This window comes from Fukomys damarensis, unplaced genomic scaffold, assembly GCF_012274545.1.
Source record: "Fukomys damarensis isolate Sample0158 unplaced genomic scaffold, DMR_v1.0_HiC HiC_scaffold_26, whole genome shotgun sequence".
Classification (NCBI taxonomy): Eukaryota; Metazoa; Chordata; class Mammalia; order Rodentia; family Bathyergidae; genus Fukomys; species Fukomys damarensis.
Window position 1 is genome coordinate 15,691,356 of NW_022900938.1, and position 15,940 is coordinate 15,707,295.

Sequence of the window (15,940 nt, forward strand, 5' to 3'; positions counted from 1 at the left end):
TAAAATATTACTGTGGTATGTTTGAGTACTAAGAATTGCCACTTTTGTCAGTCTTCGAACAAAATTCCTTTGTATACAAGTATTATTGTCTTAAATGAATTCTACTTGTTTTACCATTTTAATATCCTTGTTTATCAATGAGATGAGATATTTTTCATTCAGTAGTAATAGTACAATGCCCGGGAATTTACACTTATTTGCCTCAAAATACTTTCAAGGTAGTTTTCTATCTTACGCTCTAGAATAAAAGATAACATAGGACAGACCTACTACTTTCAGGTGTAAGACAGCTGAAAATTTATGGAGAAAAGTAACAAACATAACTAAAGAAAGCTGCTCTACTTATAATCTAGTTCTTGCTTGTATATGAATCACCCTGTTAATTATCTAAAGGGACTACCATTGAAGATTTTTTATTACTCTTTTTTTAAATACAAAAACAAACGAAGGAGACTAATTGGTACTTTGAGCTCACTCTTCCTCTAAAGTTACATTTTATTAAGTTCCAATTTAACTATTCTAAGTTCTAAGCTGTTAACCAAGCTGTAGCTCTTCACCCTAAAATTTCATGTTTTCATTAAGTCATCAAACACATTCAAACACACCCCACACACTATTACCAATAGATTTCTGCATTATGATACAAGCAGCATGTAGGAATTCTTAGGTTAACCAATAGTTCTTAAAATCAAGTTAAGAAATATGATCTTAACTGTTCTCTACTTTCACAGAGGATAAACAATAGTTTGTTATTTTCCCCAGGCAATTCCCTACTGCCCCTATTCCATCCAAGACTGCAAGCTTCAGAGGACAATTTTTTCAAAGAATGATGTCAGAGTCATTTGTACCTAAGTCCTTAAGACAGGTTTCTTAAAATGTACATTCTCAAGCCACCATTAGCCTACTAAACCATAATCTTCCTCCTGTTAACTGCTGATGACAAGAATCTCGATTCACCAAGCCCAACAAGAATACCACCCACTTGTAGCATCAGAATAAGATGTTATTATAATTTCTGAAAGTGAAAAAGAACTATTAATATTTACACCAAGACAATAAATATAAAACCAAGGTGTAAGTCAGGTTGCTTGGTGCTAATTACAGAATTTTTCTCAACTAAGTTCTAATTTAAATTATTCCCATTATTTCATGCAAATGTATCACACTATAAGCTGAAAATACAAGGAATGTAAAATCTGTACCCCAACCTAGTGCTTAGTCTACTTGGATAAAAAGGAAACATGAACAGGGTTTAACTCAGTGGCACTGCATGTGCCTTGCAAGCACAAGGTCCTGAGTTCAATCCCCGGTGCCAAAAAAAAAAAAAAGAAAGAGAAAAGAAACAAGTACCAAAATAGACAGGATAATATACCTAGTGTCAGTGTAGTTCCAAAAAAAAAAAAAAAAAAGAAAGAAAGAAAAGAAACAAAATGAAACATGATAAGCACTACTAATGCCAGTGAATCAAATAATATCAAAACTTCTCAAGAGACATGTAAAGCAATGATTTTACAACAAGATAAAGGATTGAAACAGCCCTTAAGAAAAGCTAAATAGAGATGCAGAGTCTAGAAAAACTCAAGCTATATTTACATCACTTTTGAGTGTGGAAAACAAGCCACTTTTGCTAGAGCATAGAGCTTTTATAATAAAGCTAAAAATAAAGGTCAAACAAAAATTTGATGGACCTGATATTCTTAGGAAATTCATAATCAAAATGCAGCTGTGATATAATGTACCATGATTTCTGAGATAGGAAAGGATAAGAGACATAAGAATAAAGCAGCCATGGTGATGCATGTCTATTATTCCAGCAATATGGAGACTGAGACAGGAGGATTCACAGTTCGGAGTGTCAGCCTGAGCTACAGTCTGATCCTGTCTCTAAGAAAGAGTAATAAATAAGAAAAAAGGCTGGATTCAATCCCCAGAATAGGGGAAAGGGGAGAACATAAGAATGAATGGATATCACACATAGGAGTAGACATTAAATACTAAAAAGTAATGAAAAGACAAGACAGATGTTTCAGGAATGTTAGAACAAAAGAGATATAAGGTGGGCATCCAAAACAAATTAACAAGTCATAGAAACAAAATATTGACAACTAAGATTACCAAAAGACCTTTCTAAAATAAAACGGGTGAGGAAAAGCCAGATTATAAAATAATGGAAGAAATACAAAACAAAACAGTAGAGAATGGGCTATCTACATACATATATCTCAGTAAACTAAAGATAAATGGGAAGCTATGTAATGGATGAAAGAAAATGTGACAAAATTAAACGGATTTCAAAAAGTCTTAGAATCCAGAGGCTAAGAATACACTTAAAATAAGAGAAAAAGAAAAGCAGTTTGAGTTAATGACCTAACAGAAAACCTCTATTAAACAACAGGTTTTCACTAAATAAAATTCACATATAATATAAAAAGAGATACACAAAAGAGGGAGGGAGTACAAGAAGTACATACTGAAGCTCATATACAGAATTTAAGTTTATTATTAATTTTTAGAGAGGGGGTATAAAAGTAATACACTGGAAAAAAAGAAAGATCTATTTTTTGCATATAGACTATTACTTATGCAATAAAAATACAAATTTGGCCATGATAGACTACATACAAATCCTAGTGTTATAAATTATTATTCATTATATCAAAACAATGCTATACAAAAGTGGTTTATTGCAGCAGTATGGCTTGCTATTACTGAACTGTAGACTCTATCTCGGTTAATAATTTGCAAGCAGAAATGATAAAGACTTAGAAATGAGGAGGTTTACAACACAGGGTAAGGCCCTACTCACATTTCATGAGCAGGGCCCAAGGATGTTCAGTATCTTTCTAGGCAAGCACAATCCAGCCCTCAATGCCTAAGGTGCACCAATGAAAGACTGCTTTTCTTATATATTTAGGTAACAAGAGAATTCATTTTAAATTGTAATTTTTGCAATAAATTAATTTGATTCTGTTAAAGATCTGCATTCTACCTTAACTATATCTCAGTTTAATTCAAAACATAAAAGAGACCTTTGTTTCAATGAAGTTATTTCAGTTAGTCTTATGCTCAGACTTCATTTTTTCTCTACAATTGACAAAGCAGTGGCTAGGAAAATATCATATGTTTAAAACAATAGGTTCAACAAGTATTTAGTGTTCAAAATAATACCTAGGCCAACAGTTAAGTTGAACACATATATTTGCTTTATTTTGCCACCAGATATACTCAAGCAATTTTTATTAATCTAAGGTTTCCCAAGGCAAAGCAATTTAATGTGAAGTGTATTTGAAATTAATAAGTTCTATTAGGACAACAGTAGCAATATAATGAAGTACTGCAATGGGCCAAATATGAGTTAATGTTACTGAAAAAGATACTTGAGAACCAACTCATTAGTTTTCAAAAGGAGGAAAAAACCAAGTAAACAAGGGAAAAAATTATGCACTGATCCGGCCTTTTCTTAGATGGGACTAGGTAAACAGAAGATGAGAAAAAGTGCTTCTTAAAGGTGTGGCTCCACTGGCCACTAACAGCACAAAAAGCTAAGTCTTAGATGTCTTCCCAACAGAAAAGTACACCACACCTAGGAAGTAGTTTTGTCAAAAGAAAGGAAAAGTAACAGAAAATTCAGCCTGATGGGACCAAGCCTCTTGAACTAATTCAAAAATTTGTAAGAAGATATTACACTTCATCACAGGACCAAGAAATTAAGAGAAGAGGATAAGTAAAAATTAAGATGTGTTGTGCACGTGTACCAACTCCCCACAATTAACATAATCATTATGTACTGCAAACATGTACTAATAAAATAATAGTTTTTTAAAAAGCCATGTGGAAAAAACAAAACAAAACAAAAAAATAAACTAATTCAAAAGAAATAGACTTCTGTGAATAAAATGAAAGAAAACTAATGGTACACTACTTAAAACTGGCATTTAATTCAATACAGATCACATGCCTGCAATTTAGGGGTCAAATCTTCAAAATGCCAGATTTTACCATTTTCAGATAACAGGTAAATTTACTACTCTACAAGCATACATATCACAAGTCAAATAAATAACCCAATACCCTGAGAAACTAGTATGAAGCAAAAATAAAATCATAAAGCCTGTGTCTTATGGTGCCCTCTGTATTTTGTTATCACTAGTGCTTAAACTGAGCCAACCAGAGAAAGCAATAGGAAGCCATAAAAAATATGTAGCTACAATCTTCTAAGATCCATTCTCTTGGGGACTGTGAATAAATGGATTCTTGACCTACTAAAATTTAGTGGGAAAAAATGATCCATTTGTAAAAGAACCTATAAGATTTTAGATGGCAAAACTAACTACAAATAATCACCTTCAGCAAGTCAAAGAATGGTGTTTATAAAAAATGAGACATATGAATGTAAAGGGAGGATCATCATAATGATTTACAAGTAAAGGAAAATAAAATAAAAAGGTAACAACTTCATGTTTCCCTAGGCCTTTCAAAATATGTTGAGCTATACTCCCAAAAGCAATTCCAAACTAGAGATGTCTTTATTTTTCTCTAGACAAGCTAGATGACAAGGTATATTTTTTCTGGGATACTGAAGGAGCAAAGAAACTCTGGAAGGCATGGCTGGTCATAATCCTCCAAAACAGGAGCCCAATAAACCTGAGACAATAAATGAGCCCTGCAATATTCTAATTCCTTTCAAAGTTTTGTTTGCTGCAAATAACCATAAAATCAAAATCACTATATACACACCAAGGACTAAAAAGAAGGAGCAGGGGCATTTAATAATTTAATAACTCCAGAAATCTGCTCCCCATTAGTGATACTACTCTTGATCAGAACCTACTATTACACCCAAAACAGATTCCATAAATCAGCCTAAGCCAATTACCTATGCATCCTAATACCAATGGGATGCTAAAAGACAAAAATCTCAAAACTGCAGAATTTACTTTTAGTAGCACATTTAGACAAGATCCAAGTCACAGATTTGATTCATGAAACTCATTAGTTCCACAAATCTAAAATGAACTATATAAACCCGCAGGTCACCTTTGAGATCTATTTCTCTAAGAGAACCAGCTCCTCTTAGAGGATGATTATAGAAAAAAGCAAAACCTCGTAATATCTGGGAGCACTTTTTTTTATAAAAGCATAAATTGATAAAAAAACCAGTATTTAAGTAAACTATAAAACTGAAAACAAAATTAGAGGAACCTAATGTGAAGCCAACTTTCTGCAAAAAGTCAGACCTGGAACCAAAATTCAAAGATTAACACGTGCACATGTTGCTGAGATATCAGCTTTAAAAATCCCTTAAAATCCTATGGGACTGCAGCTTTCCCTCATAAAGCACAGAAATTAGTATCTATAGGGGTTTTTCTTCCAACTTCAAAACTATTCATAAATATGGGCTTGCTTCACAATAACCCACAGAAAAAAAAATGGAGGCGAATTTTAAAGTTATTTCTTGACCTACAAGAAACCCATACACAGAGAAAACTATAAAGCAGAAAACAAAGATTTACTTTTTCCATTATGATCACATGTAATTCTTTTTCTCTCTCCTTGTAAGGAAAGAAAGAGGAGAGCTGGAATCCAGGAGCACTGGCTGAAAAGATGTTTCTCAGGAAGGAAGAAAGGCTAGCACCCCCAAGCCAAAGAAGGAAACCCACTTCTTTTCCCCAACTCACCAAACACCTCACTGCCAGATGCTAAAACTCTACAGGAAAAGAATTTTTGATTCTCTGAGAGATAAGCAAACCAATGAGACATACTTACAGTAAGCGTGTACCTACAGATCCACAATCAACTGAGTGTTTTTACCAGATTTTTCAATCACTATTGTATATTGTATGGAACCAAAAATGCTTCTTCCTTATCTAAAGTAAACCTCCATTTACGCCAAGGATCTGTAAATGTACATACAACACATATACAACATTTGCCAAGTTTCTCAGTAACTCTGACTTAGTTTTGAAATCCAAATAAAAATAAAGATTGTTTTGAGAATTACACAAAATACTGTATTAATAATAGGTTATTGTACTGTGGAACCTAGTACAGTGCCAAACTGGTACTCAATTATTTCCTTTTACTCTTGAAGTGAGAGTGAAAGTCACCTATTCATGGAAGTATACATCCTTTCTGGCAGAGAAAGTGACTTCTCACTGAATACCCAGAGTCCCTCCTCACATTTGTCAGCCACCTTGTAGCTAGTCAAGGCTGTATGACTAATTCATGCCTTATTTCCAGACCAAAGCACTTAAATTTGGCACATGGCCTGCCGACTCTCTTGCCTTGGACACATGCTACAAATGACGGAGCTACAAGGTTCAAGCAGCACAGATCTGTGTTAATACATGGAGGAGTGCACAGGAGAGTCCCAGGATCCACAGTGGGCTTCATATAAATGGAAAATACACCTGTACATTTTGAACTGCTAGTTCTAGGTTTGATTGTAATCATAAAGCAGCCAACAAAATTTAATGTTTCTTTTTACAGTCTAAATTGCATTAAATGCTGCAAAACAAAATACATATATAAAAATGGCAGGTATTTATGTATTAAAGAATATAATTTCTGTGTAATTTTGTATATCCAGAGTACATATAATGATTAAAAGACAATACTATCAAAGCAAAGTGGAAAAGTAGTCCAATATACACAGAATTCACAAAGAAATGGGCACCTAAAGCAAAAAGGAGTCTAAAACTAAGAATCTAAAACTTTTTCTAGCTATGTATACAAGTTAAAAAGCAAAGCAATGATCTAAAAATAACTGAAAAACTGAAATCAGGTATGAAACAGGTGGAAAGGGAAGCAAGCAAACTACAGAACACCCTTTCACCATGAGTCATACGAGTCGTCTTATCACAGTAATAGCAAAAGTAGTACAGGGCTGTAACTACTATTTATTAAGTTCGGCACAAAATGATTTTATAGAAATACCAAATCTCGACTGACTTCAAACTATTTGTAGTTTCTACTTTTTCCATATAGTATGAATATTTGCAAATTCCTTGTGCAGAAATATTACTATGAGTATGGGTTGCTGTAGGGGGGTATTCCATAAAACATCATATGACCTTTTAGAAATCTGAACATTTCTGCATACTGAAACACATCTATCTAGCCGCCAGAGTTTGAGATAAAGGACTGTCGACTTGGAACAATACAAAGGAAGGAACCTATGTACTGTCTTAATGAAAACAAGAAATAAATGATGGTCATGTCTTTCTTCAATGTAAAACGGAATTTTGGTGATTTTTGCAATGGTATTTCACCATACTGTTATACACTCAGTATCTCTAGAAGAATGTAAGAGGGGCATTATTAACTAGCTGAAGACCTAAAAGAAATAAAAATATTGCTGCAAACCTTTAGAGCCTCAGAAAGCCATAATTTAGCAGGTATTCATGGTAGTCAGTCCAAAATAAGACAGATCAAGTAACATACTATGTATACAAACTATACTGTGAGACAGGCAGGGGAGTCAGGACATCAATTTGAAGGAAAGTGTAGGTGAATGTATTTATTAAGCAGGCATCCTTAACAAAAGAGGAAAACAGTCAAAGGAAAACTTTCCAAAACTTCAAGAGGTAAAGAATAGAAACAATATCCACAGCAGAGTTTCTCAACCTTAGCACTAATGATGTTTGTGTTTACACAAGTTTTCGTCATGAGTAAGCACAGGGTACACACAGCAGCATCCCAACTTGCGCTCACTGAAGGCAGTGGCTCAGTTCTCAAAAGCAAAATCATCTCCAGAGCGAGGGGGGAGACAAACTGCCCCAGTCACTGCTCCAGAAGAAAAAGAAAGATTAAATATTTGATAGTATTTCATCTTCTAGAGCCTAATAAAATACGTAAGAAAAGGAAAAATCTTTCTACCACTCTACATATGCAAGTAGCTTTATGTTTTTATCTCACATTAGAGAAGAAAATGAAGATCAAGTTCTCCCTTCTCAATCTGAATGCACTAGTACTCAGAACAAGACTTGCTTATTCTCCTGGTAACTAAACATAGTCCATCTGCTGTTACAGCAACACATACAAAAAGAGAGTAAGGTAACAACTGGTTACCTACAGAGAGGAACATGCAGCTTGTAGCTGCAAAATAACCAACTTTTAAAAACTCATAGTTTTTACCTATTTTCTACATAGTGTATGAATATAAAAGATGCCTCATAAAATGTGACCTTTTTTTTCAATCAATCATTCGTCTGGATAATGTTTATTGAGTCCTTCTGTTGTACTGGTTAAATTGAGGGAAATAATCAAGAATACAGTGATTACCAGGAGATTACCAATATCCTTTAAAAGCAAATAAATATGATAGCTAAATGATCTTTGAATAACAGTATTAAAATTGCAATTATGAAAGAGGTAAGAAAAGGGGGATATTTAATAAATTTTCTCCAATCCAAAGTCATTGTTTAGCCTGGATTTCTAAGCGATGTTTACATAACTGATGAAATGTATCATTCTGAGTCCGAATTTTACAAATACTGATATAATCCCACTCTCAGGAAAATCACAAATTCTTATAATGGGATATTTAAAAAAGAAAAACATAAACACCCTTCTATCTAAATCCCCTTTACCTAGCAGTCTAGGTATAGCATTCTTTACTGATTATCATTAACCTTATACACTTTTTAAAGCACTAATATTTGCCCAACTATGTCTACTGCTTCCAGGCTAACTTTAGAAACTTTCTTTTACTAACAATAAAAACATACTGCTTGATATGTACTGAATAATTACGCAATGAATTAAGATGAAACTGTTCTTATAGCAGAAGGTTGACGCACTGGAGAAAATGCCAATAGTGAAGGCAAGATGCTAAACTGCCTCTCCTACTTTTATCTTCTTCTGGCTACTTTACCGACCCAATGTATTATAAAATTTTAATTCATTTAATCTTCAGGACAATGCTATGGGAAGAGGTAATCACTGTAATCCTCATTTTGCAACTGAGGAAGCTGAAAGATAAAAAAGGATCCTCTAACTTATGTAAAGTGACACGCCAAAAGTGGCAGTCTGGCTCTGAACCCAGACAGGCTTGCTCCAGTACCAGGGCTTCCCAAACCTTATGTTAGTACAAAACATTCCACTGGGAATTTGGTTAAATTCAGATTCTGATTTGGTACTTCCAGTTGGTAAGAGGCAATACTGTGCACTTATACTGTACCTGTCTGTGATGCAGACGCTGCTAGTCTAAGTAAGAAAAGTTCTACTCTGCCCCAAAAAACGGTGGAAAGTGCAACAACCCTCACAAGAGGGGAGAGTTCATCCTCAAATAATCAGCCTATGAGCAAGCTGAGAGTTGTCAACTTCTGGTTTAGACACTTTCTTAAAGGGGGAAGTAACAACTTACAAGCATTACAGTACCTGCTTTCAGGTTTTGCTACTCAACATATTAATACTATAAAATTGTAATACCTACTCCTAATAACGCCTTTCAGATTTCAAAATGATTTACAAATACCACTACCCACTTTAACAGATTCAATATAAACATATTAAGGAACATTGTAGAAGTGTATTTGTACTTTTTCATATATCAAAAGAAATTAGAGGTTAAGTTAGAAATCTAGCACCTTTCTAAAATTTTACTGTTTGTATAAGCGACAACTATAAAAAGACAAAGATGCCCTTTGGGATACAGATGGAACATAAATGTCTCAGTCACTAACTTTCTCTAAAAACAAAAAAATGCACATAATATAAATTCACTTCACTCCTATTGGGGGATAGCAGCTATTACTTATAAATTACAGAGTAGTACACTTAGAGAACAAACTCAAACCAATAAAGTCAAAATTATATCCCTATATTTAGGATGCACTGGTCCATGGCCCTCCAATACTTAAAACCTGAAATACCATCAAATTATTGTAAATAATAGCTTTATCAACCTATTTAACTATCAGAAAAAGAAATAGTCCTATAAAATATAATCAAACATGTTTAAAGACCACATTTAATTCAACAGTAACATTCCAAAATTACTCCTAGTGTATATAAATATCAGATTTAACGATGTAACCAGAAAATATTTTTCCTTTTTCTTTTTTGGTACTTAGAAAAAATTTTCTTAATTAAAAGACTGTAAGGTCAGGCATAATGTCACATACCTATAATGCCACCACTTAGGAGGCTGAGGCAGAAGGACTGCCCTAAATTTGAAGCAAGCAAGCCTGCAATACATAGAAAGACTTCACACACACACACACACACACACACACACACACACACACACAGAGGAATTTAAGAGAAATTTCCTTTGGTTTGCTAAGATTTCCTGATTTCATTCAATTTTTCCTTAAATGTATATAGATAACTTTCTATTTCTTCCCTGAGGAAGAATTAAATTTCACGTACTTTGACAAGCTTGTAAAAACCATATTATATTCAAAACCATAATGCAGTTCTGATTAAATAACCACACATGAAAATCAAAATTATTACGTTTCACAGATCACAGGCAATATGAATTCACATATTCTTAATGTACCTATGAATATAGAATCCTATTTTTAATTGTAGCACAAACTTATAAATTTAAACCAATAGCTATTAAGTTATAATGCTCATTTATGCCTCTATCAACTGAAACAAACATCGCAATTTGTCAAAGATCTGACATGAAGGCAAAAATTACAATACAAAGTCAGGCTGACCAGTCAAAATTCTAAAATGCCTCATTAAACACTCAATATTCCAAGTTCCTCTCTAGGACAAAGACAAAACTGTCTACCCAAAAGAATCTGACAACACTCAAAAGGATATGGGTATTTTATATTTGAGTTACATAGAAAAAAAATCCTATCCCCAAAGTCATTTAAACAAAAACCCTTCTAATTCCCTATAAAATTTTGTATGTTTTTTCACAACCACCAAGAAACCCATATATTGAAGAACCAGAAAACTGAAAGATGTCATTCACAATAGCTGACAGTCACCAAAGGTTATGACAAGGGAAAACAAAGATGAGTGCTCCATGTTTCTGTGCGCTAGCAAACCCAAGGTGTTACTATTTCACTAGACTAGGCCACTCTGTTAAGCATTAAAGGACTTTAAATGCAGACTGGACTTAAAGATTATACAAGGGCAACTTTCTGTCTTATAGAAAGATTCCACTCCCTCTAAAAGAATCCTCAGTGACCTTGTAGAAATAGTCCTGGGTTAAACAGAGCAGATTTCTTCAACAACTACAATACCAGCCTATTGCTCTGGGGCATTCAACACACCCACTGCACTCTCGGAGTTTCACTCCTGTACCAGTTTGTGCTATTTGTAGAAAATCAACAGAAACTTTTAAAAATGTTTGACCTTACAGGCAATTTTAAAACATTTGAGAGCTTTGAACGGATAGATCTTTACATTTTTCCTAATAGGAAATATCAGAATAGACTGTGGAAGTTAAGTGATCCTTGCAGAGAGCAAATTTAACTTGACCTCTTTAAATGGCTACAGATTTGACACACCATTTAGAATGCTGGAGGGAAATACTTTGATTTACTTGCTCTCTAAAGCAGTACTATTCAATAAAAATATAAAGCAAACCATATATGTAATTTTCTAACTACACTAAAATGGTAAAAAGTGAAATTTGAACATTTAACACATCCAAAATACTATTTCAAAGTGATAACTACTTTTAAATTTCTGTAGTGTTTTAATTGTACTAATTTTCAAAATTCAATGTGTATTTCACACTTTTAGCACATCTCATTTTAGACTAGCCACAACTGAAGCAGTAAATAGCTGGATGTGGCCAGTGGCTACAATATTGGACAGCACAGCTCTTAATACTTTTGAGATCTGATAGATCGCTATGTGTTTATAATTAGTTCACATTCCTGTCTCCTTTTTGAACTCCAATGGTTGTAAGTACAACTATAATCAAAACTGTTAAATCACTAGATAAATCAGGATCAGATCACCTTATCTGAGGATATAGTTAACACACACCATAAAAGCAGATGCACTGCACTCTATTACATCTCAAGTGGACTTCAGAAATGGATCTGATCAACACAAGCGAACCCAATTTACAGCAAAAACACACGTTTGACAGCAAAATGTTTTCACAGCAAACCATAACACTGCCTTAATTCTAGCAGCCATTCTCAATCTGGAGAACCTCTCTCTACACAAATTATTTACAATACTGCTCTTTAAATTTGATATATCTTATAAGCCATATAGTCACTGTTTAAAATACTGTGAAAATAAAATGAAAAACAAACTACTGAGGAAAAAATTATGAATTAGCTACTTTTAATGCATCTTATGCCAACCAAAAATCTTAAATTAGTCTAAGTTTCACTGAAATTAATTCTTCCCACAATGCCAATTCATTTACTGCTTACTAAGAACTTTCTCAATTAGGACATTTGTTTGAAACATAAATAATTCCAACAATGCATTCTCTAGAAAACAAGAACTAAAACCATTAGCTTAGCACATAAAACTTGTCCTTAAGGCAAGTTACTGAATAAATCAAACAGAAACAACTATACTCTTATTTACTGCATTCACATTTTATAACACCACATTCAGCAATTTCTAAATTTGGAAGGTCAGTTTAGGATGCACCTGGGCAATAACTTTAAGACTTAAAATTTTAGAAGTTTCTGCAATATACTTGTGAATAAACATGTCCCACAGAACTATAACAAAAAAAATCTGCACCGAATCAATCCCAGTAAGAAGCTATAATTAGTATATTCATAAATCCACAACATATGATACATGCTAAACAGTATTTTGTTCCCCATTTTATTCAATTCACCTTGGCAATTTACATTTAATGCACTTGCAAGGCTGTAAGAAAGCAAATGTAGCTGTCTACTGCTACACACATATCCATGGACAACACATTAATCTCCTGATATTTTTCCACAATTTGAAATCAAAACAACAAAATTTGCTTCTTACCTGCAGTTAGGAGGAGGATCAAGGGTTATTTCGGCTAGCTCCTTCTGAATTCTGTTAGTGAAATGAGAACAGACAAAAAGGATTTGAGATAGTCTACAGAATAACCGGGGAATTACACTGCCCTCTACCACCATGCAGTTAAATGCAAGGCTGGCTTTGCCTTCAGTAATGCTAACATGGCTGCTTCCTCTTTGTTCTCAGAGGCATAACCCAAATCCCTTAACAGAAACTTTGCAGCTTTTTTTCTCACTTGCTACTGTAAATAAGTAAGTCGTTTACACCTGATTTGAGAAATAGTCCTCCACTACTACTCAGTAAAGGTTATAAAATCTATTTTAAAACACTTTTTACCAAAGAAATTCTCTTTTCAAGCTTATATGCAAATGAGACAAAAAGGGAGGAGGGAAAGCACTAGAATTTTGACAATGACTTCAAGTCACTTTTACTATGGTAAAAATTAACAGGCTGCTGCAAGAGCACATTAGCCATTAAAATAATATTTTGTCTATCAAAAAAAGTTTTAAAATTTACAAATATTGTCACCAATGAAAAACTTTCAAAGTCTATTTTGGCATTCTTATTTAAGTATTTGTTTTCTCCGATCTTAGGCACAGCATTTATATTTAATAAATTTAGGGGGAAATTGAATAATATACCTAGATAGATAGATGTCCATTCACGAGTCAAGGGAGAAAAAAAGTTCTCTCACTTTCTTCAAATTTAAGATGCTTTTAACACTTAAGATATGTTTAATATGTTCTTCCACAAGATTACAACAAATTCAGAATTATAAATATTTCAAAGACTGCTGCTATTCAGTAAGTATTGTCAAGTTATTAATACTTGGTTAATGGTACAATAATGGTGAAAATCCACAGAAAAATAAGAGCATTTCTGACAAACTAGAAAATGAAATTCTTGGTCAGTTTTTCCATTTCCATATTCCTTTAGCTGAGATCAATAAAAATCAAAGTCAGTACAGTACTAGGTAACTTTGTAGACACATTTTATATATAAAATTTTATCTACTAGATGTCCACTAGACACACTACAACTACTCCACTAAGTCCCAGTGACAGAACCTTTTCCAGCATCTCAGAAAATAAAAGTCAACAGGAAACAAACGATCTTTCCCTTATACCCAACAAAATATGTTTCTCCTGCTGTTGAGTATTAACACGTCAAGCATATATACAAGTTTGGGAGTCAAGAGGCACGATGACAAGAAAGTTCTCAATTGCCAAGTGATGCCTAAAACTGTAAATGGCTACTTTTCCATTTTATCTGCCTTCACAAGAACAACGAAGGATAAACATAATTCAACTACAAAAACTTCTCTATGTGATACAGGATTTAAAGGCTTGTTTGTGAAACTGCAAGCAAATTTAAAACACGTTTTAAATCTGCTTTCAAATATAGTCAATGTATGACATTTACAAATTTTCTAGCAACTGTAATCATCCTGATGATTCTGTTTGGTCAAGAGAGGCGCTGCTGATCTCTAGAAGTGTCAATTTCACCCAAGAAGAGTATGACTCACAAAAGAAAACATCCAATGGGCCACCTAATTTGGGTTCACCAAATTTTCCTTGCTGACTCCTGACACAATCTGTCATATCGTCAGTCCAAACTCTCCTTGAGGACAGGCTTCCTGAAGTTACCAAAGTACTAAGTTTGCTTTAGAAGTGTAATTGTAGTGAGGTCACTCATATGTCACTGACAGAATGACAGCTCATTCAAACACAAATAAAATCGATCCTGAAGCATTTGTGAACTGTCGACACTGACGTAAAACCAACACAGACGTTCAATTGCTCAGAAGGCCACCTGAACAATGTGCTTGGTTCTGCTTTAAACATTACTGCTTAAATGGATAATCTGATGAAAATGTGATATCCAGAAAAAACACACCACCTTCATATACAGAACCTGGTGGCCCAAGTATAGTAGATCTCCATTCATAAATGTTATCTCCTTTAGGCCCAGCACTGCAGTTAGGAGGAGGATCAAGGGTTATTTCGGCTAGCTCCTTCTGAATTCTTTTAGCACTAGTGGATAACTTAGCAGTGGTTTTGCTAGAGAGTTTGGTGTTTTTCTTCTGCTGGGTGGCAGGTTTTCTTTCTTCTTGCTCCTCGGGCTCTGGGGCGGCTGGGTCTCGCTGGTCCGCATCTGAACTGCCACTGCTGGTGCTGGGGCTCTCATCATCGGACCTTTGCCTATCACTGGACATCTTGGTGAACTTCTCTCTCGAAAACTTTTGAAAGAGAAAAGGGGAGCGGGGAGAGATGTTAAAGCTAAGAAATAAACCGAGTTTCTTATTCCTCTTGACATATTCACCTAAAATTGCATTTTAATGACAAGGCTTTGGAAGTGTTCACACTTATCTCATGGTAATGCACGGCTGCAGGAGGTGATGATGAGTCTCACAAACGCCAGCGTTCGGGGATTTACCGAACTCAAGTTAGAAAACCCACTCACATTTTTTTTCCATCCCTTGGACAATCTATCAATTGTCTACTTTCTCAGAAGGCATGAGACAGATTTGCCAGGGAACTTAAGCAACGAGCATTAATAACATATGACACACTGTAAATAATAGATCTCGCTGAAAAATGTTTAAAAGTCACTAATAACGTCTAAATATTTACAGACTGACATTGGTCCGAGCTACCGAATTCCCCATTCGGGAGGAAAACATACCCTGTTAATCGCCCATATGCTTATTTAAGGCGGTGATTCCTCCTCTCTGCACGTAAAGCCTTTTAAAAACAGCACTTAGAATTTTTATAAAATAAAAAATTCAACTAGCAAGCAAGGCAGCCCGAGCCGTCTCCACGGCCAGCGGCGAAGATTCATCCGGCCACGACCGAGCTGCCACCCTGGGAAAAGCAGAATCCAAACTGCACCTTCTGCAAAGCTCCCAATGCCACCCAGGTTCCTCGCTCAACGTTCACACCGCGGACCGACATTTTGTCCAAAATAACGCAAACGGGGGGGTCCAGAA

General features: G+C 34.6%; 1 protein-coding gene across 1 annotated transcript in view; it reads right to left on the minus strand.

Moving 5' to 3' along the window:
• Window positions 1-15,940, minus strand: part of Ube2e3 (ubiquitin conjugating enzyme E2 E3) — an 89,803-nt gene extending 73,863 nt beyond the window's left edge. Inside the window, exons 1-3 of the mRNA XM_010636794.3 lie at window positions 15,637-15,940; window positions 14,966-15,190; window positions 12,937-12,977 (exon numbers count right to left, since the gene is read on the minus strand). Coding sequence (XP_010635096.1) covers window positions 12,937-12,977; window positions 14,966-15,166 — 242 coding nt within the window. The 5' untranslated portion in view covers window positions 15,167-15,190; window positions 15,637-15,940. The remainder of the gene's footprint in view (window positions 1-12,936; window positions 12,978-14,965; window positions 15,191-15,636) is intronic.